We start from the raw sequence: 25107 nt of genomic DNA, 5'->3' as shown, positions 1-25107 counted from the left end.
CCGCCAGGAAGGCCGGGACCGCGCGTGGCGGGGCGCAGGCGCGGGGGGTGCGGGGCGCCGCCGCTCCGCGCATGCGCCGCGGCCGCCGACGGAGCGGGCGAGGACGGGACCGGGGGAGGCGGCGGCGCTCGCGCTCCGACCCCGCCCCTCGCGGCCCGCGCGCGACCCCCGTCCCGCCGCGCGCGCCCCCCCCGCCGCCCCCGCGGCCACCCCCACGAGCCGGGGCGGGGAATGCGGCAGCCGCCGCCCCCCCCCGCCGCTGCGGGCCTGCCGCCCCCGCCGGCGGCGGGGGAGCGCCGCGGCTCCCGCTGAGTGCCGCCGGCCCTCCCCTCCCTCCCCTCCCGCGCGGCTCCCGGCCCGACCGGCCCGCCCCGGTGGCACCATGCAGGCACAGCCGCTGCTCTACGAGTTCTTCAGCGAGGAGAACGCGCCCAAGTGGCGGGGGCTGCTGGTGCCCGCCCTCAAGAAGGTGAGGGGCGGCCGGGTGCCCGCGCCCCGGGGGCCCGGCCGCGGGGTCGGGCTGGGCACCGGGCAGGCCGCGGGGCTCCCCGCGCTCCGGGAGCGGCCCTGGGGCTGCCGGGGGTCGGCCCCTCGGCGGGTGCAGATGCTCTGACAGACGGAGCCGTGAGGATAGCACCCGTGTGATGGACAACCGAGTCCCGGCTCCCCTCGTCCCCGAGGGGCGCACCTGGTGCTGCTGCGGGTTTCTGCCGGTCTTCTTTGGTGACACGACCGGGAGTTTAGGGGGATTGTTATGAGCAGCTTCTGAGAGAATTGTGGTTAATTAGTGTTTGTGTCTAATGGCTTTTAGTTAACTTTCTCTTAGTTTAAATACTTTTTTTGCTGAAAAGGCTTAATCAGGACAAGCTAGCAAGTCTTGCTCCTTTAGGATAGTGAGGCTTGTGCCTGTGGCTTGGAAAGAATTTATTCGGAAGAGAGGAAAAAGTGGTAAGGGCTCGTCTTCCACTTTTGCAGTCTGAACCCAGAAAGTAGAAGACTTAAAAAACTGTTACTTGAACTGGCTTCAGATTGCAGAACTTCACATGGTTTAGTCATGCACGGCAACATTTTCTGAGTTATTGTCTAGTTACAGTGATCAGCTGCAACTTCTGCCTGAAAGGCTCCCTCCTGGGGCTGCTTGAGAGGTCTCAGGTGCTGCAGTTGTACCCATGCAGTGTTTCTTCCTAATTTCCTCTTGCCATGTACTGCCTCTCTGTGGGCACGCTCTTGAGGTCTCCAGCACTGTGTGGCTTTGTCCAGTTCTTGGAAATCTTTTTGCTTGTCTCATCCCTAGCACATGCTGGTAATGTCTTGTCCCTGGATAGTTGTTTCCTTGAAACTTCAGCACTGACCACACGGCTCACTTGTGGTGCTTGCGAGCACTGGGACACCCATCCACCTTGAAGCCTGCTTGGAAACTGGAGCTACCCAAGGTCCCAACCACAGGGAGCTTGTTTCTTTGGAGGATGGTTTATTCCATGGTGGAGCAGATGTTTGTCAGATTTGAAAGGAGTCTCATTGCTGACAACTGGAGTACGCAGAGTGAGGAGTCAAAGTGAGTGAGTGTTAAAACTCTGGAATAACTTGTGACATCTGAAGTGCCAGATTTGTTCCCAGTGGACAAGCCTTTCGTGAAGTCACCCAGCATTAAAGATGCTTCCTGAAGGATTGGATGGATTCTGCAGTGGGAAAAGGAACTCTGAAATCTGAGGTCAGCGGAAAAGGCCAACGAGGACAAGCTACCAAGTATGACGAGTTGGCCCTGCAAAGGTATAGTTGTCTTGATTTGTTGTTCTCTGCTCTGTTTCTCTTTGTGGGCAGAAGGGTGACAGGAGGCAGGTGCAGTTAGTTCTGAAGGCTTCAAACTGAAACTTGTAACTGTCTGGCAGGTGCTGATTCTTTTAACCTCAGCTTTTCATGAGATCACCACCTGTTTTGTACCTTCTCTTGGGTTTTTCTTCTTGCTACTACTATTTTTGTAAAAATGGAAATAAAGAATCTGTCTACATTGCCGCCAGCTTTACTGAAGAGCCAAATGCTTGAGTTACAGGAAAACTGAATGACACATCAAGATGTTGAATTATTATCTTATTGGCTTCTTCATTAATGGAGAAACAGTGTCATGTATTTTCGTAATGTAATAGAGGTACAGATAGTTTTGAGCAGAGTGTTTTGCCCTGATAAAGGCCCATAAGGTAATGAATGTATCACAGGTGGAAGGTAAACCCATGAACTTGCCTTGATAATCATCTCTCATGGTTCATAAGGCAGGTGCAACACTGCAGCATTGCAGTCAGTGACCCCTTGGGTAGCTCCCCAAAGACCTGAGCTGCACCTACAGGCCAGCACGTTGGACTGGTAAAATGGAGAGGGTGGCAGCATTTCCCGATGGGGTCAAAGAACAGGACTGTCCTGGAGGGAAACTGGTGCCTTGTGGCTTTGCTGAATTGCCAGAGCATTGCTGTCTCAGTGGGAGTTAGATTTTTTGGAAGCTCATGCATGTCCCGTTGTTGCTAGTGGAGAATCTTTCATTCACTTCTCCCTTAGCTGACCAGATGCTGTCACTCATTCTAAGGTAGTGACAGCAGCTGAACTCCGCCTGAAACCAGCCAGCTGTAGAGGCAGAATTCTGATGATTTCCTGCACAGCTGGAAATTAGACTTAATAGTTTGTGGAGACCTGTGTTGAATTAATAGGTCCACTGAGGAGAGTGGCTTTTTAGTTAACATTGTAAGAGCACATATACCAGGACAGAGTGTTTGCAGCTCTCGGGGAAAACTGCCACACGTGGACTGAATCATTAAAATACCATTGCCCTTTTGTAACTGTGAGTTGGCTTCTAATGCAGAGCTCGAACTACAGCCTCGGGATCACTTTTTTTAAAAATGGGTGTTATTGAATCACTGCAAATAGCTTTCTTTTTCCCAATGGATTATTTTGATTCTATTTTTTATCAATCAGCAAACCCAAGAATATAGAGTGAGAGTAAATCTCTTCCTACATCAGGCAATTCTCAGGAGACTGTGCTTTGTGTTTCATTGGATATGATCCTTAGCAGTAGAGCTGTATTTTCTCTTGTACCATTGAGATCATAATGTAATCCCTTTTCTTCTGATTCTTCTTCAGATGCTGTCAAGATAGACTCCAGTGCACTCAATTAGGAAGAAAATTATGTCAACTGAGATTCTTCTCTGCGTGGTCACGGTTATTTTGAAGCTGCAAAAGACTAGTGTTGCAGGGATCTTTGTTTGCTGAAAAAGGCAGTAATCATGGTGATGAGGTACAAGAAAAGGAAGGAAGAAAGAATAACAACAGGTGCCTGAAATTGTAATTGCAAGGATGGACAGAAGGTCAGATGGTGGGAGATGCTGAAGATGAAGGATTCACAACATTTGAAACACCAGAGGTTTCGGGTACCTGGAGACAGAGATACACAGCTTTAAATCCACCTTGGAAAACAGACTCAGGAGTGACAGCTGCTATATGATGCCTCTTCCAGCACCAGTGTTCCTCTGCTGGTGAATTTACACACTTCATTATGGTCATAACCTTTTGGATAGTTTTCTTGTACATCATTCCTTACGGCTTCATCTCGTTGGTATAACTTGTTCATGGAGTCAGAATTTCTCTGCATGTGTATGATGCACTTGTTCCCTGATCCATTGGTTTTTGCAGTAGGAATCTTGTCAAACCTACTGATGGATACCTTAAGCCATTTGATAATGGAGAAAACAAAAGAATGTTCTGCTGTTTGCATGCCTCAAGTTGTTTTGAATCAGTTGAGCAATGACCCAAGGGTACTGCTGGAACTTATTGTGGTCAGAATGATTGGACTGGTGTGGCTTGGCAGCTGAAGGGATTTGTTTCCTCAGTTAAGGAAAGTGTTCAGACAGCATGCTTCCAGGGACTCCATGTGTTGTCTGGTCAATCATCTGCACCTTTCCTGGAGTGAAAGACATGGGAAAAGCTGCTTCAGTCACTACAAAGTTCTCAGGAAGCTGTTGCTGACAAAGATATTTCTACCTGATTTTTAATTACCTGGCTCTTCAAGTTGGTGACAAACCAGTTACCACTTGCTAGTCAGAATGGCACTTCTTACTCTCAGCATTGCTTCACACAAGATGTAGAGCTTTCTTAATTTCTTTGGGTCTTCTGTTCTTCTGATGGCTGTGGAGGATAAAGTTAAGAACTTCCTACAGTTCAAGTCTTTACTGCATGATTTTTTTCACCTGCTCAGTGGAGCAGTGTAATACGACTGCCCTTCTGAGACATCAGCAGAAACGTTAGTAAAAAATCTGAGTCCTGCATCCTTGATGAATTGTTGCTGAAGAGTGCTGGCAAGACATTTGTATTTGATTTGGTTTACTGTATTTTTAGTTGATCAAGGTAAAAAAAACGTGGTCAGGATTACCACATATCAACAGAGATGTACAAGAGTAGAAGATAAAGCTTGCACTCATCAATGCAAGGTGTACATAAAGTACTTTGTCCTGGAGTATTTAGTGATAAGCTTGTCAGTGGGTTTTTAGTTCTTGAGGGAAAATAAAGAAAGGATATGTTGAATAAAAATGGGAGTTACAGCATGAGTGAAGACTTTCAAAGGTGCTGAATGGAAGAAAATTCTTGCCAGGATAATCTCCTCTGTTGCCAAATTTATTTCTGCTATGGATTATTTCTACTAATAAGCCATTGTATGAACTGCAAAGGTTTAGAAAATTTTCGGTTCAGGAAACTACTTATAATCAGTCAAGTTTTATCTTCTCTGATAGTGCTTTGGAGGATGACTTGACATGTTGTCTACAGAGCTCCTTCCATGATCAGAATGATGTGATAAATACAATGCTTTTTTCCCTTTAGACCCTTTTTATAAGCCCTTCAGCTGCCACCAGGGCAGAGTGGCAGCACAGCCCATGCTCAGCAGTGAAGTACAGTTGTTCTTTAGCAGAAGTTGTTTTTTAGCTCATACTGTGACTTCTCGCCAGAATCCCAGTATAGGGCTAGTCTTGCCCAGTTATGAAAAAATTATCTGTAACCTGCAGTTGATGTGTCATTTTTATTTCAGTTTGTTATGCAGCTTTAGAATTGTTTCCTTTGGAATTCCTTTAGAATTGTTTCCTTTGGAATCCCTTTAGAATTTTTTCCTTTTTTATGCTGTTTTCTGAAGCTGCTGGAGCTTCTTCTGCTCAGTTTGGGTATTTTCTGAAGCTGCAGGATTTGTCTGATGTGTTTTGCACTTAACAGAACAACTGTAAACCTGATTGTGTTGATTGTTAATGATGATTTGGGAGCATAAAGCTGGTGTTTATGTAACATAAAATGGCTTTAAGAGGTCTCTTAAGGAGCCAATTTTTTTCATCCTGAATTGAAATTTTTCAGCTTGCAAGCAACCTGTTAGGCTTTTTCTCATGGCCATTGAGGAAGAGGTAACAGAAAGCTGTTGCTGAGAATGTATCACTCAGATTCACTGTGTCTTTCTCTCTTATCTACTATCATATACCTCTTTCTAAGGCAGAACAAGCTGTTGAGTGTCACTAGACTGAGCTTTGGGTCATCTTGTGACCAGCCTAGGACCTGTTAGGAGACCAAGCCCCTGTCTAACCTGAAGCTGTTTGATCTGCAATCCTGTAAATAAAGCATTTCTCAGGGTTTGGTTTAAAGTTCTTACTGCTTCCCATGAGGCTTGTGGGAACGTTTATATTCTAATTTATTATGAAGAGTTTGAGAAAAAATGGTGTGAGAAGACATTATATGAAATAAGCTGCTATGGGTTATAAAGTAAAGAACAGCTATATTTGTATTATACGTTTAATCCCTTTCTTCTTTGTTGTTGGTTTTGTTGACTTTTTCTGCCAGTTTAGATTTATGGCTGCCTAATTTTTAAGCTCTTGCTGTTCGTGATAGAAATTCTTTGCTTTTGTGGATTTTAAGGGAAGAGGACAAAAAAGGTGGCAGAGGGGGCAGGAATCCAAGAGTTCATATTGTAGGATTTTCTTTAAGTGTTATGGTTTATTTTTTTTAAGCAGGCACCGTTCTACTCTGCTCGTGTTCTTAAGCAGATCGTGAAAATCTGTTCAAGAAATGCTGGCTCTGCTTATCTCTAAATAAAGAAAACTGGTCATTTCTCTTTTGAGAATTAGCAAAGATTGGGAAGATTGGATATTCAAAAAAGTGAATACATGAGTTGAGTGATAACAACAATGGTGGCAGGGATTTTTAGCTGATGTAGGTTGCATTTGCCCTTTGGAATTTGTTGGAGTATTTTGAAGATTTGAAGCTTCTTTTATAAGTTTTTAAACTGCTTTTTTAGTAATTTCCCTTATCATAAGATAGACATTTTATTGTGTGTGGAGGAGGGAAGGGAATGGTTTTGTCATTATTTAAGGGAGAGGTTAAATGTTTAGATAAGAATCTGATCTAAACATCACAACACTTCAGAAGCTGTTAGTCTGTTTTTATCCTGTGTTTTCCTAAGTAGGATTGAAGGATCTGGTGGGATTCAAGCCATGCTCCCCACTAGCAAGGGTGATAAGGCAGGGTGGCCCAGGTTTTTTAATTTAAAATCTGAGATGACTGTATGAGAAAGATGGAAAGCCCCTGATAATTCGATCTTCTCGTTTTTTTCTTTTGAAACTAATCATGTGATGTTTTATGCTAACAGATGTTCCCATTTCTTGTGTTCTCTTACTAAATCTTGCATCTTACCCAGCCTTGCATCATGTCTTAGATAATGGACTTGGGGCTTGCACTGAGTACCCTCAAATAACACTCTGTCATTCTCAGTCTGAGCCTTTGGGCACTACAGTAGTGCAGATACTGAAATTATGCATTTCTGTGATATTTGTGCACCTCTGCTCTACTTTCCCTTGTTACTCTGGCTGTTTTCTTTTGTTCACTTGTATGACTTTGAACCCTAACTGTAACTAAGTGTCACGTAGCAATGAAGGTTATTTACCATCTACCTAATATAGATAAGCTGTGCTGGCAAGCCATTGGCAACTCATGATGTTTTCTTCTGCCAGGGTGGGTGTTCTGTTAAAGTGGAGCGGGGCAGTGGCCTTTGGGAAGGATGGTGTCACTGTCCCCAGACAGAAATGCTTAGGTAAAATGTCTGAAACTTTTATCTCCTGAACTTGGAGTAGGTTATCATTGTTGGCTCTGTTTTGGCTGACTGTGGATAATGTTTTAGGTTATGGCCTGATGTGGTATTTTTGTTTGTTTGTTCTTATTCTTATAGGCTCTGTGTTACAGACCAAAGGAGTTGTAATGAGGTTATTAAAGTCTGGTCTGTTTTCTAAGTAAAGGAGAAAATAGAGCTGCTCATCATCATTCCAGTTCATCATGCTCTGTATTTTTACTGTTGAATTGACTTGGTAATTTAGCACTTCTTGAAATACAAAGAGCTGGAGTATAATATAGGGAGACTGTAATACAAATTTGTTCAGTTTTACTTTAAAAAAACACACACATTAAAGGCAGCATCTTCCAGACAGCTCAGATCAGCTCTGCTCTTTAAGAGAACACTTCAGCAAGTCTGTAATTTCTGGTATTGAGGTGTTCCAAGCTGGTACAGCATTTCAGATATCGTTTGATTTGTAAATAATGTTTGGGACTGCCTGGCATGCTGTTATTCGTGTAGCTCCACAAACACACTGTAGCTGTGCATAGCGAAGTTCTTAGGAAAAGTGAAACTGTTGGCATAATCAAAATAGTTGTGTTAGCTAGTCAAATGGAGGGAAGTTCTTCTGTTCTATTTTTTGCCAGACTGCTTTTAAGTTTAAAAAGCAGTGACTTCTGGAGGTGTTTTTTTTAAGACCTGCTGAATAAGGGTGTGCAGTCTGCAAGAAGCCAAACGCGTGATCCAGCGTATTTGAATCTCAACAGCAGTTAAGTGAGCACCAGGACTGTGCCCAGACATGAAGCTTTCAGACTAATGAGTGCCTTAGCAGGCAGGTGGATTTCTGTTAGGCTGTTGTGTGTTTGTACTTCATAACATTTAGTTCTTGCTATAACTACAAACAGGAATTAAGACTCAGATGTGAAATTAAATAATTATGGCAGCATTTTTTGAATACAGACATGAGTTTAACGTTTGGATGAGGCAGATTGTTGGGTTTTGCTTTCAGAGTTGTTAGGCTCTCGTGTTAGTGATTGAGAGAACTGAAGGCATTTTGAGTTGTGTGCAGGGGAACAGTAAAATGATGAAACTGGGGCTTGATAGATGCATTGCGAAAGTCAGCAGTCAGCTTGCTCTGGCATAATATTTGCCATCGGTGTAGGACTGAGATTAAACTGTTTAAGCTCTGAAGCACTGAGCTTTGTATAGCTGAAATTTAGGGTGGTTAAAACTGTCCTAATTTGTGAGCTACAGAGGTGCAAAGAAAAAGTATACCTCAGATTTCAGAAGTTGCATGACTGTCTGGAGAAAAAAATGGAGCAAGGGAGATTGTTGCACGTTGAATTTGCACCAGCAAGAAATTAGAGACACAACACACAAGTAAACATACTGGGACGAAATTTTCAAAATCTCTCAGCTGCCACTTAATGCTGGGACAACCCTGTGGCCTTTTTTGAAGTGCTTTTTTTACTGTAGAGGCTAACATATATAAAAAAAACACTATGGAAGCAAACTTCTAAGCCAATCTTATGAATGATAACTGAGAATGGATTAAATAATAGGAAATAGTAAATGTTGCTGAATTTGTTAATTGTGTAGTGTGCTCTGTGAAAAATGTTTTGTATTTCATTATTATAGATTGTCTTAAAGGGGGAAAAATCCCACTGCTGAAACCTCTTGTAAAAACAGTGGTTAAAGAGCTAGTGGAGAGAAATAAATATATACAAGAGCTTTGAAAGTTTTCCTAATTGCACTGCTAAGCACAGTTATTAATTAACCATTTTCTTGACATTAAATATAATTTATAGTGATTTGAGTACATAAAGCATTTGCAATTCATATTTCTGTTAGGTGACAGTGTTTCACTCAGATTTGTCTGACCTTAACAGAGCTACATTGTTGTATTTTTCTGGGCTGTTTGGCTTAGATTTTGTCATCTTGGTTTTTTTCCTGCAGGTAAAGCAGGTTTGGGGAGGAACAAAACTCAAAGCTTGAATTCTTCTCTTTCCTATAGGTTCAGGTGCAAGTCCATCCTAAACTTTCCTCTACTGAAGATGCATTGCAGTATGTGGAGGAGTTAATTCTTCAGTTGTTAAATATGTTGTGTCAAGCTCAACCAAGAAGTTTTCTGGATGTAGAGGTATAGAGAACACTTATTACAAATGTTATTACAAATAATTTGAACTATTACATGAAATCTGCTATATTAATCATTTCCCAATGCAAAAAGGAAAGCAGTAATTATGTATCTTTATGGAGCAGAGCCTTCTGCATAAAATCTACTGAGTTCTCTAATAGCTCATTTCCCTATCAATTGAATTTGTTGTTCAGTGTGCAGCAAAACTATCTGTGAGCTGTATTGCATTTTAATAGATGGTGAATGTAAATTTAGTATATAAAGCTGACTGATTCCTTTCAAAAGACTTTTTCCCCCCAATGATACTGTATGCAAACTACAGCTGCTTAGTCTGCTTCCTCGGCATGGTAATTTTGGCTGATCTATCCCCTGCTGGCCCAGAAATTAAAACAAAAATAGTTCTGTCACTTTCTCAGGAAGAGTTTAGGAACACTTCTTTCCTTTGTGCCAAGACCTCATCTCTTACCATTGCTTTTTCAAAGATCTGCTCAGCTGAGCAGCTTAATGTTTAATGTTGAGCTGAAGCGATTTTCCATCTGAGGACCAAATTAGTGAAGTTGTATCACTTAGACTTGTAGGACCATGAATACCTTGGTAGCACTTGGTGCTTGACCATGATTTAAAGACTTTGGTGCAAGCTTCAGACTCTGTGTGCTGTGTGCCTGTTGATTTCCAGTGCTTGGGACCAGGGCCTGTGCCAAGTGACTTCTTCATGTTCTGAAGAAAGTGGACTAATGGCAAGTATAACCTCACTAACAACCTTTAAAATTGTGGCTGTCTTAGAGCTCAAGACTGAATTTCATCCTTCCTCTCCCCTTTTGAACACTAACACCTCCAGTGGTGTTCCAGTGTCCCCTTTGATGACTAACCTGTTGTGCAACATCATTCTGGTCTGGCAGCTCAAGCGACAAGAACTTTGGAGAAGGTTGTTTAATGCTGTTTTAGACAACACTGAGAAAAAAAATCGACACAAAGTGCTATATTATGAGTTTTATAGCTGTGAAAACAGGAGAAATGGAAAGAGTAGAGATGATTGAGCAGCCACCATTTACCCCCTTGGTGTTCATGCACAATGATGCTGTTTTTAATTATATGGTCAAGCATAATTGGTTTTTCCCTGGGACACCTTCATTGTTCAGTCAACAGACTAGAAGTGTGAATTGGTATTACAGAGTGAATCAGACTTTATTTTTTGGTAGGACCTTTGCCTTCTTTTTGCCAGTGTGTTATGAGGGGAAAAAAAAAAAGCCTGCACTTTGAAAAGTTGAGTGTTGCCTTTATAGAATAGTATTCTGTTACTTCTTTTTTGTTAGTGAGTTTTTTGTTTGTGTGCTTTTTCCTGTACCAGCTCTCTGTAACTTGTCATTAAGTTCATCTTCCTCATTTCATGGTTACTCAAACAGGAGCCATATTTACGTAAGTGAGCACTTGCAACTGAAACAGTCAGTGGGAACTGTGGTCTAAAAAAATAAAATGTGGAGTCATGTGAGAAAATAAATTTCTGGCATCTATGGATACTAGGGCTACAAAAAAAATTGTGAAGCTTTTGAACCTCCAGAGACCTGTGTGTGAGTTCTAGCAGGAGAGTTGCTCAGTGCATGGCTGTGTGCAGCTGTCCTCAGGCACTGCTGGAAGGAGTAAATAAACTGGGCCATGTCTGGCCCACCTGTAGACTGAAACTGGTTTAGAGTATGGGAGTGCTGTTGGATATTTTCTTTTCCTGTTACGTTTGTTGTCATCATCAGAGTAGTTTGCATGTGTCCAGACTGGACCATGTGCTGATCAGTAAAGGTAAAACAGAAAGCTTGTTATCATTTCATTCAGTGACCTCCTTCTACAGGGAATAAAGTGCTAGCAGAAAATGTAGTCAGGTATTCAAATGCTGAGGTACCAGGCATGGGCACAAGGGGAGGAAACTGTGCCTTCAATTGCAGCCTAATTCTTAAATTTTGAGCACTAGATAATTCTAGATAATTCTCTGATAATGATACCCTGAAACAGCCTTATGAATGTGGTGAGCAGTGTGTACCAAAATTATAACATTTACACATCTTGTATAAGCTTTTATAGTTGAACTACAGATATTAGCAACCATTTCTTAGTTAAGTAATAGAAAACAGTTTGATAACACAGTTACATTGCTGAGATCATTCAGATGATGCATTTACCCCTTGGTCATGTTTTATTGTCTTAAGGATCGTGTTCAAAAAAGTTTTCCTCATCCTATTGATAAGTGGGCAATAGCTGATGCCCAATCTGCTATTGAGAAGAGGAAACGAAGGAATCCATTATCTCTTCCTGTAGAAAAAATCCATCCCCTGTTAAAGGTAAGCAGTGATGGAATCTTACTTTCAGAATGCTGTTAGAGGTCAACCCCTTTGTTTCATGTAATGTGTGCTGCCTGAACTGTGAACTAAAAGAATTAAGAATACCTGTGTTTGTTGCATAGTTCCAAGTGTTTCAGTTAATGGAATGTATTTATTTTTGAGTTAAAAATCACTCAGTTCTCCTTTGGACAAACAAGGCCAAGAACCTATTGTATAAGTTTGATTGTCTGTGTTTAATTTTCCAGTACTAAGAAAAGACTCAAGAAACTCATGCAATTAGCTCTAAATGTTTAAGGGAAGTTTTTGGGACAGGTAGTTGACTCTTGGCACTTCCATATTTCATAGAGCAGCATTTCCAATGGCACTGTTTCTTCTCTAGGCCTACACACTCCTGTGTTTCTGTTTCTAAAATAGCTTGTGTATATGTGGTGAATCTTTATTGAGCAGGGTCTTAATCTTACTTAACTGGTTTGAGTTGTAATCTAGAGTGTCTGTTTCATCAGCTGAGTAACAGTGGAATGCTTTTTTGTTTTCTTTTTTTTTTTTTTCCCCCACTTTTCAGGAAGTTCTAGGCTACAAAATTGACCACCAAGTGTCTGTTTACATAGTAGCAGTATTAGAATACATTTCTGCAGACATCTTAAAACTGGTTGGGAATTATGTGCGGAATATAAGGCATTATGAGATTACAAAACAAGATATTAAAGTAGCAATGTGTGCTGATAAGGTAAGCCCAACTTTGGTTTGTCAAGTTAACAAATAACTAAATCTGTAGGTAATTTTGAGAGAACAGTTCTTTTTCTTAGTGAGTACATGGAATGTTGTACCTTCTAAGAAGAAATTAGTTTCATAAATTAAAGTTCCAGTAATGCACAAAAAAACTTTTAGAAAGCTAATTGAGCTTATAAAGGTCTTACTTGTACTTATTAATACTTAAATCTCTATTTTGATTGCACCTGCCTAGTGTCAGCATCATGTGAATACTTTAAAAATGACTGTGGAGCAGCACTAACTTAAGACTGTCTTGCATGTAAAAAGTAGTTTTTCAGTGGGTCAGACAAAACCCCCATCTCCTTAGCATCTGAGCCCAGTCTTCCTCAGTAGTGAGACATGGGCCTGGTGAATAGAGCCTGGAATCTCCTAGCAGTGTGCTAAAACTGTATGTGTGAATGAAAGTTAGAAATGCTCCTTGAATACTGGGATTATTCTGCGTTATTTCCTACAGTAGTGACACTCTAATATCCTGTTCCCCAGAGTTAGTTAGGATTCTCATTTTAACCCAAGTTCCTTGTGCAGTCATTGACTCTGAAACATGAATCACCTTCTGTTCCTAGAGCTTCAGAAGTCAGGCTTAATGTGCAGAATGCCCTGCATTTTTCTGCTTTTAGATTGTTATTGTAATTACTCCTGGCTCACACACCACATTTGGTTGGAGAAGTGTTCAGTGATCAACTTCTGTAGAGAACTTTAAAGTACTGATTGCTTGCATTTGGTAAATCTTGCTTGGGTATGAATTGGGACCTCTGAGAGTCAGAATGTTTGAGTTCCTGTTGTCTGTGTAGTTCTGCAACAGGACTGGTTTCTGAAGCTGGTGCCCTTCCTCAAGGGTTCATTTTAATAAGAGAGCTCAGCAACTGGGCCATGTACAGTCTGTGGACAGTTCATTGCAGGTAGATCACAGGGTTCTGAGCATCATCAGGCGTGACTTCCTAAAAGAAAGCTAAAGCTGAAAAGCAAAATACACACACCTTTTAACTTCAGGCAGTATTCAGAATCTTAGATTGTGTGCTGCTGATTCAGAGCACTAGAACAGAGCTAAATGCTAATTGGTTTTATGTACTTCACCTTTTAAAATTGTAATTGGTTTTAGGACTATGTTCTTGAGAGATGCCTGGATTGGTCTAAGTGACTGGGAGTCTTCAGAAATTGCCACTGCAAATAATGACTTGCAAATTCATAGCAATGGATATAGGTTTTGTAATGCTCAGCTGATTGCAGAATGATAATACATAAATTTTACTGTGATCAGTCTGATTTCGTGGGAATAATGTGTTTTCTTTATTGGTAACTCACTGGGCAGTCTCAAAAAGGAATTCTCTCTTTGTGGATTTCCCTCTCTTTGCTGCCTAGGTATTAATGGATATGTTCCATCAAGATGTAGAAGATTTAAGTGCACTAACATTATCAGATGAAGAACCCTCCACCTCAGGGGAGCAAACCTATTATGACCTAGTGAAGTCATTTATGGCAGAAGTTCGACAATATATAAGGGAACTGAATCTCATTATCAGAGTTTTTAGAGAGCCATATGCCTCCAACTCCAAACTGTTTTCATCTCATGTAAGTGTTGTACAAACCACAGACACAAAAAGCACCTACTCTAATATCTATAAATATAGATGGATAATTCTGGAAACTTAACTGTTGTTGAGTTTATTGTATCAGTAGTAGGGAAAGCACTTTTCTTGAGTTCTGAAATTGAAATAGTAAAAGAGCACTTGCAGGTTTTGTGGGACTGTGGAGGAAACCTTCCCATTTACTTATATTCATTTACAGTCCTGTAATTTTAAGATCTCTTGCTGTTCTTTGCCAGGTTTCAATAATGAACATTTTATACATTTATTTATATTCATTTTTTTTAAAATACATTTTATGGTTCTATATAAATCACAGAAGAAGTATATTAAAAAATGCTTGTAAAATCTTGTCCTATTTAAGGAAGTTTGTGACTTTCACATCAGAACAGAATAACTTTGCACATTTGACTTTTGGTCTTGTTGTGTTGCAGGATGTGGAAAATATATTTAGTCGTATATCAGACATCCATGAACTTAGTGTGAAGTTACTGGGTCATATAGAGGACACTGTTGAAATGACTGATGAAGGTAGTCCTCACCCACTAGTAGGCAGCTGTTTTGAAGATATGGCAGAGGTAAGAGAATGGGATAGGGGATTTTGTTGTTTTGTTGTTTTGTTGTGGGGTTTTTTTTTGCTGTTCATATTTTAATACTTGCAGTTAGGTCTCTGTTCCATCTGGCTTTCTTCAATTTGAGATCTCTTCTTCCAACTCACTGTGATGAAGGGGCTGACCGTTTTTTAAAGTGCTCCTGTCTTTTTAGTCTCTAAATCTCAGCTTTTAGAGTGGTTGTTTAAAGTTCAGAGAGCAGAGATGAAAAAGCCTCAACAGCTCTGATGAGAAGGTTCCTGTAAAACTAGATGCTGGTCAACCTCTCCTGAGTCCCTGAGAAGACCAGCAAATCTTCCTGAACTTCACATCCAGCCGTGTGAAGGACTAGAAGGCAAAAGCCAGCACAGATTTCCAAAGGACAAACTGCAGCTGTCCATCTTGATGCTTTCAGAGTGATGGCTGTGTCCATGGACAGAGGGAAGAGCAGTTATTCTCTCTTATCTGAGCTAAGCAAGGCCTTCAGCACAGTCTGTCATGGCATGGGTGAGATGCAGCCTAGCTGGCTGAATTGTAGAACGTGGGCAGTTGGCTGAGCTATCTGGCTTTTGAAGGATTGTATCAGCAGCACAAAGGTCACCTGGAGGCCAGTGGTTGCCAGCATTCCTCAGGGTTTGATACTGTTTAATGTGTGTGGTGGTGTGTGGAAGGGGGTGGCCTCATCTAGTTGGCAGGTGCTGCCAAATTGTGGGGTGACACACAGGAGGAGAGAGGTGCTCTGCTGCTTGTGGGACCTGGCAGGCTGGAGAAATGGACCTATGGGAGCCTCAGTTGAGTAAAGACAAACATGAAATTCTGCACCCCATGCAATTTCTCAGCTGCCTGACTGAGTAGCAGCACTGCTTGCCAGGGCTTGGGAGATCCCTGGAGATGTGGTGTGAAGCTCCTGGCTTATATCAGGGAATGTGTAGCTGGCAGTTCCATGTAGAACTTGAGACCAAATCTGGTGTACTGTGTCTGGTTTTGGGTTTTCTGGTACAGGATAGGCTTGTAGTGAAGGTTGCCATGATGGTTAAGGAGTTGAGGCCCACAATGCACAAAGAGGGTTGAGACTGCTGGGTTTGTTGGTTCTTAAAAAATCTGAACGGAGATCTTAGTGCTCTCTTTAGTTACCTGAGGGAAGGTGTGAGGATGGCCAAGGCAGATTCTTCTCAGTTGAGAATTGTGAGATGAGTGAGAGAACATAAAAATAGCAAAAATATTGAAGGATTAAGCATGATTAGATACTGTGAGGGGGAAAAATTTGCACTGAGAGCAATTGAACATTGGGGTAGGCTGCCCAGAGAGGTTTTGGTGCCTCTGTTCTTAGTGTTAGAGCTCAACAGGATGGGAGACCCTGAGCACTCTCAGCCAGCTTGACTGATGGATCCGTCTTTGGCCCTAAGCTCTTTGGCACTGCTTTAGACAAAGAATTGGACCAGTTGCCTTCCAGAGATCTCTTTTAGATTGATTTAACCCATGAGTCTGTGCACATAAAAGTATGGATTCTTCTCTATAACTATTTTAGGCAAATTATGCAGAAAAGACTCTCATATGTAGGATATGTATTTTCCATAAGAAATATGGAAGTTTAGCTGTTAAATCAGTTTTGTAAACTGTTGGCATGCCTGCCCATGGCAGGGGGGTTGGAGCTAGAAGATCTTTAAGGTCCCTTCCAAGCCATTTTGGGATTCTGTGACGCTAAAATTATTCTGTATGTCCTTTTTAGGAACTAGCATTTGATCCATATGAATCATATGCACAAGATATTTTGCGACCTGGGTTTCATGATCATTTTCTAAGTCAATTATCAAAGCCAGGAGCAGCATTTTATTTACAGGTAACTTGCCTTTAAATAAGACATGTTGTTGATATTACTATTTTAATTACATTATCTTGTTGCTTCAGTACTTGTGTTGTTCTAAAACTGAAACTTGTTTTGTTTCTAGTCAATAGGTGAAGGCTTTAAAGAAGCTGTTCAGTATGTTCTACCCCGGCTCCTCCTCGCCCCTGTTTACCACTGTCTTCATTATTTTGAACTGCTAAAAGTAAGAATATTGTGTCAATCTGATGGTTTTGGGGTTTTTTTAATGATTCTCAGTGTTAGGTGAGAGCTTTGTGTGCTCAGTTAGGTGTAAAATCTTTCATTAGAATATGAATAATAAAACTGCTGTGTTGAGACAAAAGCAGGCTGTGTGCTCTGCAGGTGGACACTATAATTAACTGAATATCAGCTGATAATTATTTCTGTTGAATAATCAATCAATCTAGAAAGCAGTAGAGATCTACACAACCATATTCTTGGAATGATTGTTTCAATAGTGCTAGGAGATGATGGCACATGACTGTATTGCAGACAATGTCCAAACCTTTTTCAAACTGTTACTTTGTAAATTTGAAATTACAGCAAAATTCTCCTTCAGACTTCTTAATTTTAATAAAAGCTTCTGTGTCCTTGCAGTGCACATCTCATGGAATTGTGAAGGTGATACCTTTCCTTCAAAGGGAAGGTTTGGTTAATATTTATACTTGAACTGTTTGTAATTAGACCTTGCATTGATAGTGGAACAGTAACACATGCAGATAATAGCTGCAGAATGTTTTTTGGGTCACTTATCAGTATTGCATAATGACCTTAAAGGAGTGCAAAGCATTTTGAGGAAAACTTTCCAGTAGGATCTTCTTTTGGGCTTAATGGAAATTCATAAGGCATACAGAGTTCCAAACAACTATTTATGGAAATTGAGAGCAGAAGTAAAAAAAAAACAAACAAACTACTAAAAAACAAAGCAATTGTAAAGAAATCGGTTGTGTTTCCTAGAATGGTTGGTTGGTAGGTTGTCTTTGGCTAAACCAGTAGTTCATCTATGAGCCTAAGTGTTACAGTTGTAACTCCATTTTTACAGATTTAGATCTACACGTACACCTTTGGCACATGGCATGTCATTTATAACATGCATTTTGAAAAGTCTTAGGATATGTGCTTGATCAATTTGCCTTATTCATGGGTTTGGTCTGCCTTCAGAATACTAAGCATTTCCTTTCATAGCAGTCCATTGGAAGGGAGATTTGGCACAGCTTGTTTGCATTTTGTGTGATAAAGACCTGCACATACACAGGGTGTCTGTGCTCACACTGTTACCACACAGTCTCAAAATGCAGGACTGAAGGCTTTGCATACTTCCATGTGAACATGGCACTGTATTACCTAATGGACAAAGCATGAAGGATTAATGTTGTCTGACACCCAGCCACCCTGCCTAGCTTCTTGCCGCTGGTTGTTTTAGGGGGGAAAGGAGAGCACGTGTGCCTATGAAACAGGGAGCAGCCCATGTTCACCTTTCATAGGGCATACTGGAGTCTAAGCTGCCCCCTCCTCCAAAGTTTATCAGTCTTTTTGCAGTCTCTGCCTTGTGAAGAATTCTTCTCACATTAATGCTCTACACACACAAACACACAGAACCCCTCTACCCTGTGTCAGTCTGATGTTGTTGAGCTGGATTTTATTCTGTATCTGATAGTAACCTCCCAGGTTTTCTTCCTACTGTGTTGCTCATGCCACATTTTAGTTGGACCCTGTCACTGAGGTCTGTCAGCACACACATAATAATGTACACAGAATAGGCAGTGATGGATAATAGGTGCATATGAAGAGAGAGAGGTACCATCTTTGGTGGCAGCATCTTCAGCTGTCAATGAGAACATCAGTGTGCACTCAGCAGGTGTATCCCCGTCTCAAGTAGTCTTTGCTAGCACTAACATGCTATTTTCTTCCTTATATCTGAAATCTTTGAACAGATTCCAGCTTGATTTTTATCTGCCACAGGATATTGGTGCAATTATTTAGCCATATAGTCCTGACAGTTCCACTGACAGAAAGTTGTATTGAATTCTCTTGTATGGTAAAAGGCCTAATTTAGTGATTGCAGGCATGTCTATGAATAATAAAGTTAAAAATGCTAAGAAAATGAACCTGTGGTTATGAAGAGACAAAATGTTGGCAAAGTAGCATGTGGAAGAAACATTTGATTTCTCTTGAATATAGATATGCCTAAGGATAGAGAGGTTAGTATTCATATTGCAGCTGTGTTGTATAATGTTGCATGTTTTGAAGTAACCTATTTAAAGTGCATTTCAGTTACCTTTTAACTATGCAGACTACAAAAAAAAGTAAATTTCCATTCACTAAGGGTTATCCTATTTAGAAACTAAGCCCTCCTGAAGTTGGACAGGGCACCAGGAATGCACAAATGCATATTCTATTTTTAGCCAAATCTTCTTGCTGTTACATTGTTGGGTGATTAGCATAGGACTAAGAGTTTTGTTCTTTTATCCAACCTGAAAGTCCTCAAACTTTTATGTAGGAACTATATAAAATAGCAGCTTTGTGTGAAACTGCACTTTTCTGCAGATGTTTAGGTAATAAATGAGCTTTTCTAAATTACAGAATCATAACTATGACCTTTACTAATTGAAGAAAGAGGTTTTGAAGACCTTTGAATTGAATTGGGCACTGTTTCAAGTGCTGCATATTTGTATGCATGTATGATACTGTTTCATTGAGTGAATAGATTACTTTAAAGTTTTTTTTTTTTTCCAAGTAGAAACACTGCAAAGTATATATAAACTTTGCTGAGGTAAAACAGTATATTCTGGGAAACAGGAGAACTTGGAAAGGATTTTGTGTGGTTGGGATTTTTTTTAAGCCAAGTGCAGACTTAAGTCCCATGACTTATGAATGGTAACCTGTCATCTCTTCACTAATATATTTTAATTGGGATTCTATCTATAATGTACTAAAAATCTAAGGATGCTTTCATTTCACAGCAGCATCTACTGTGTTCTATTTATCTTTTTTCAAACTTTGTTCTTAAATGATAAGTAACTTTTCAGGCTCTACTGACAGGCAGTTCAGCTCAAGTAGAAATACTCCTCAGATCAACCTTTTTGTCTTCCTCTTTCACCATGCTAATGGTAAAAATAAAAATTCTGGTTTGGTGAGGTCTTTCAAGGTGATAACCTCTCCTTTTCCCAACCTGTTGGTATTAAATTTGCTGCATGTTGCTGAAGAAGGCACAAGGTAGTAAAATGTTAGTTTAGGAGTAGAGTATCTTGAGCTTGATGCTAGGTTTCTTGCTATGCATTTTATTGGGCAGCACATCCCAAAGTATTTTGAGTTTTGACTTCCCTTTGATTCTCAGCCTTGTTTCACCCAGTGTCATGTTCCAGAGTATAATAAATGGAGTGAATTTGGTTTGCAATCCCATCTGTAAATGGTGTAACCCAGCCCAGGGTGGAGAATCAAAGTCTTAGTTAGTTGAACTGCAAAGGTTATACAATATCTGCAATTATAGATCATTGTCTCACAACACTGTCTGGACTGCTCTTCTTCAGTACAAGCATTGTGATTAACAGGTTCTGTTGCTTGAGTCAATCTGCCATGTATCCTTTAATTACTGTTAAAACAAATAATACTGGTTTACTTATCTTTGTGTATGTAGCTGCAGATGGGGAAGATTTTTTATATCCACTAGAGATAATGTGCAGTTCTAGGTCTTTGTGACAGATGAAGGTCTGTGTGTTAAAGAAAGTGTAGCTTGACCAAACTGTTGCTGGTGTGTCATAAGGTGTTTCTTAGGAGAAGAAGCTGAAGTGATGTAAAATTTGGTCTGAAGTCTAAGAGGAGGTTTCCTAGAATATGACAGCAGGTAAAAAATCTGGGAAACTTCATATTGTTAAGCTAAGAAGACTTGTATTACAGCTGGAATGTTGTAAAGAAGTTGTGTCATGTGGTAGAAGCTACATGGAGTTGATACAGCCAGGTGAAATGAAGAAATTAGATTCTCTATTTCTTGCTTGTGGGGTTTCATTGACAATATTTCTGTTTCTTTTCTCCTATAAGTGCTAGTGGGTTTATCCCTTAAAGCAGTTATGTGTTCATCAGCCAAAAGGGAGAAGTTGATAGGGGAAAATAAAACTTCATCACGTGTGTGTGTACGTGTGTGCACTTTTCCTCAAAAAAGTTATTGTTAATTGAACTAATTGGTCCTTAATTTTTCTTCTAGCTGTGGCACTTGTTGATGTATTTCCTGTGTTTGTATCAGGTGAATCTATGCACATGGATGTCACTTGATTTGTCAGTGATTTATGTCATCTGTGGTGGAGTTGTAATAGGGCTGCATGTTTTACTTTATAGGGTTTTTTCTTTATACACAAGATGCATCTGGAATTTTGAGAAGCAGATGTCTCTTTCCAGGAAATTTTCTAATAATTTCCAATAATCTCCTTTCCAAATAGGCACCTCTGAGAATATTTTGTTTCTATTATCCCTCTAAACTTGCTTTTCTGCAAAAACTGGATTAAAATCTAACAAAAGTGAGTGTAAAATATTCCTTGTGACCGTTTGCCTTTCAGTCCTCAGTGGCACTTGAGCTGTGTCAATCAGTCCTGCTGGACCTGTAACAACAAATGCTGTACTTTGATCTCTTGAGGCAGGAGTAGGATGTCACAGGGCCAGACTTCTTTGGGAAGTCAAATGAAGCACATCCTGAACTCCAGACTTACAGCTTCACTTACGTGTTGAACTGTAGGGTTCCAAAGTCCTGTTTTCCAATCAATTTTCTAGAAACACCTGCATGGAGTTAGAAGAGCTGTATTAACTCCTCTGTTCCCACTTTTCAGTGGCTGCTGTTAGTGGTGGTAGGAGCTCTTCAGCTTCCATGGCAGCGGCTTGTGCTGAACACCCAAGGCCAAGCTCCCATGAAAATGGATGGGTGTTACAGGAACTTGCACAAATTTGGATCCTTTTTTTCTCCACTAAATAAAAGTTTTGAGAAAATCCCTTGAGGACTGCATGTTAAGAATCTTATTTTAGCTGGGATTTTCAACTCCTAGCTTTTGTGACTGTGGCAGTCATGGTACAGTCTCTGATACATTTGTATTGATGAATAATCTTTTAAAAGCAGTAGTGTATTTTCCCATCCTCTTCTCCTGCCACCTTCTGTACAAAAGGCAGATCCTTGGAGAGAGGTAGTGCAATGGTTGAGACTCCATTTGCATGGATCTCTTCACTGGAAATACTTCTGGATATGGAGCTGTGAATTTAGTCCCACTGTTGGCTTTCTTTGTTTCTCTTATAACAGTGGATGTTTATGTTTTCTGTCAATACTTAAGAGATATTCAATGGAAATTGATGGAAATATGAAGGAAATAACACAACTGGAACAACAAACTCCATTCATGGTTTCTTTTTGTCGTTTTTGCTGTTTTATTTCATTTCGCCTGCTTTTTTTTTACTTAACCACCAGGGTTCCTCTTAAAATCAACAGGGTACTACCCTTGCTTCCCAGAATGGTCTCTGAAATTGTGCATTCAGCTTATGTAGAGTTCTAACATTCATACATTTCTGTTCAAAAATTCATACATTTCTGTCCAAACATAGAGGTGTCATCCAGTTTTGCTTACAACCTTGAAAAGTTTTCTGGCAAAGATCAGACTGAATTGTGTCAAAGCAAAAAAAGTGGATTTTAATCCACTTTGGAATTACACAAGAAAAAGGGACGATGTTTTCAGATTGCATTGTCTTTATTGATGAAAAATTTGGGGGAAGAATATGGAAGACCTCAATTACAAGTGTGCAAACACATAGGTAAATATTCTGTGATATTTAAAATACTGAGCTAACTAAATGTTATTAACTAAATTATGAGTTTTGAATTTCTAATGTATTCTGCAGGTCTGCTAATAGTGATGAGACAAACCAAAGTGACAGTAAGAAAGAAGAGAGTTTCAGAGCATGAAGGCTCTGGAAGGATCTGTGTGAACTTGTACATTTGTTGCAGAAAGGTAATGATGCTGTTGTGGAGGAAACATCAGCATATGCAAAAAAACCCAAATCCCATTATTTCTGAAAAATGCAGAGCAAATGGGTTTTCTGTACTTGGAGAAGTCAAGACAATGTAGCCATTTCCAGTAATGGAATGTAAAATGCCTAAGTGGCTGCTAGTAGCCTACAAAAAGTCTGAATGTTTAGGAAATAGTTTTGTGAGAACCTCAGAGAAGGCATTTGGAAAAAAGGCTTTGCTTTTCTATCCCTTCCTTGGTGAAGGAGATGCTGAGTTGTAACCTAACATCGATTGCATCCATGAATCCCTTCCAGCTGCAGAAACTGAGAGCAAAATTGCACCTCTTCCTGCTGAGCAGCCACCAGGTGGAACACTTAGCAGGGTGCCATAGCTCAGGAGCAAATCTGGAATCTGGCCTTCTGACAGGCTGTACCCTTTATGGGAATGCTGATGGTAAACAGGACACATAAGAAACCTGTTATAGAAAAGTTTGGATTGGTGAAATGTCAGCTGACAGACTTGTGTCGTTTGTATTTCTGAGTGGGTCTTCCTGACTTTCTCTCAGTGCCCATCCTGATTTTCAAAATGGCACTTCAGAGTAATATAATTGAATTTTAAAATAGAATTATTTTTAATTTCACACCTACACACACACACACACCCTTTCCAAATAAGAACATTCACATTAAGTAATCAAAGTAGCAATTCCTCAAATTCATGTATTTGTTTAGCCTAAAGATTTTTACATTTTTGGGCTTGAGTGACATTTGATGTACTTGAATTTTCTAAGTATATTTAGGATCTATTTTAAGTTACATAGTAAAGAGGTAAAGGAACAAGGAATCTTGAACTAAAAGTTTAAATGCTTTTTGTTTTTCTCTTGTTTTCATGCTTTACTTGTCCAGTATGCTTCCCGAGGGGTTGATCATGATTTATATTGTGAGTTAAGCTTAATGTGAAATAAAAGATGAGGGCCTTTTAGCTTTGTCTTTTAAAATGTACCTTCCAGAGAATGCTGAAGGCTTTTTGTAACTAATTATCTGATATCTGGGGTTTGATATTTGACATGTGCTATTTTATGTAATTTTTTTAAATTAAACTGAGAAGACATAATTAAACTTTGAGTGGAGAAAAGATTTTTATCATTTCTTCAGTAAGATATTGAGTTTTGTTCCACTGTCAATGCAACTAACACTCCTGCTGTAATGTAGATTTAAATAAACAGATAACTGTATGAATATTTTTACTTCACTGTATCAAGATTGTCCGAGTTTATATGAAAACACAATGACTTTTCAAATTTCAGTGCATTGGAGCTGTGTATGTATGTTCAGGAATATGGCATGTGGAGTTTCCTTCAAAGTTTTAAGTGTAAGGTTCTTTTTAGTCTGCTAGCATTTTCCAGAATTGCATAGTGTTCCCTGCTGGTATCTCCATTTACTGTCCGAGATGATTTCCTGATGCTTTCTGAAAATTAAAGTTTCTAGATAACAGAACACATTCTTTTGTCCCAAGTACGCTGCTGCTTTGGACTGAGTTTTTTTTTTGGTTTTTGTAGGAATTGCAAAAAGTCAGAGTGCTCTCAGGTATCTCTATGCTATTGAACCCCCTTTCAGGTTTGGTTTATGGCAAAGTGCCAGCAGACCTGCCTGCCTTGGTCAGAGAAGAAACCCTGTTGTTTTTTACTCTTGATTACAAAATAGCTCTTTCTTCTGTGTATTGAAACTGTGGTCTTGATTCCCAGAGGAATTGTGGAACTTGCAGTTCACAGTTTTCAGTGGTTAGACTTAATCTTCTGGGAAGACAGAAGTCTAGGTTGTGATGCAAACCCTGAAGTGCAAAACTTCGTATCTGTTGTGACACCTGCTGGTGTGGTTGTATCTTCATGTTCTCATTTGTATTTTCTATCAGTGTATTTCCAGAGAGATGCTTCTCTGACAGTACGAGGTTGACTACCACAGTGTAATTGTGCACTGCATGAGAATGATTTCTATTCTATATCTTTGGAATTTATAAATGTGTAATCCTTTTGGTATGCAACAGGTAGAACAAAATACCTTGTCTTCCACTTCTTAGTGTCTCTTCAGAACTTGTGGCCTAGAATGTAAAGTACTTTCTTTTTGCTAGACTTCCCTAGCAGTCTGTTTTCCAAGTCTGTTTTTCTTGAGTGAACAGATTCTTGTGCCTGCAGTATTGTGAATCACATGAACAATAAGCCAATATTTTCTTCTCAGATTGTTAAAACTCACAATCTCCATAATACTACTTATAATCAGAAGTCTGCACTTCCTTCACATAATATAATGGTTTTTTATTATGCAGTGCCCTTTCTGTTTAAAAGAAAAGCAAACAACCAACCCCAAAACAAACCCGACCACCACCACTTACTTAGCATCTCTCTGGTTTGTTCATTAGGGGGCACTGCACAGCTATAAAAGAATAGTGGGATTTGCAGAGAAACTGTCTGGGTGCTTTCCAATGATGCCATTTTACTTTCCACTTTTTCCAAACTGTCCAGGGGCAGTGTAAGATGAAATCATTGCTGTAATTTACTCTGAGTTCTGACTAAGTCTGGTTTTGGTAAGTATACAGCACCAGGCTGGAATATAAAATTCCAAATTCCTGTGTCCAGAGAAGTGTCTTCACAGTCATTCTGATTTGCCATTTGTTTTGGTGTTGCACAGAAGAAGACACACATTTCTGCACAGCACTTCCTAAATGTTAAACCTGGGGCACAATTA

General features: G+C 40.1%; 1 protein-coding gene across 1 annotated transcript in view; it reads left to right on the top strand.

Annotated features, from left to right (window-relative positions):
- Window positions 1–79: 79 nt before the first annotated feature.
- SOS1 (SOS Ras/Rac guanine nucleotide exchange factor 1) overlaps window positions 80–25107 on the top strand; it is a 43230-nt gene continuing 18202 nt past the window's right edge. The window contains 8 exon segments of the mRNA XM_079298842.1: window positions 80–469; window positions 9129–9254; window positions 11447–11578; window positions 12141–12305; window positions 13709–13918; window positions 14367–14510; window positions 16252–16362; window positions 16472–16570. Coding sequence (XP_079154968.1) covers window positions 383–469; window positions 9129–9254; window positions 11447–11578; window positions 12141–12305; window positions 13709–13918; window positions 14367–14510; window positions 16252–16362; window positions 16472–16570 — 1074 coding nt within the window. The 5' untranslated portion in view covers window positions 80–382.

This window comes from Erithacus rubecula (genome assembly GCF_903797595.1).
Source record: "Erithacus rubecula genome assembly, chromosome: 2".
Taxonomy (NCBI): Eukaryota; Metazoa; Chordata; class Aves; order Passeriformes; family Muscicapidae; genus Erithacus; species Erithacus rubecula.
This window is presented reverse-complemented; position numbering and strand designations above follow the sequence as displayed.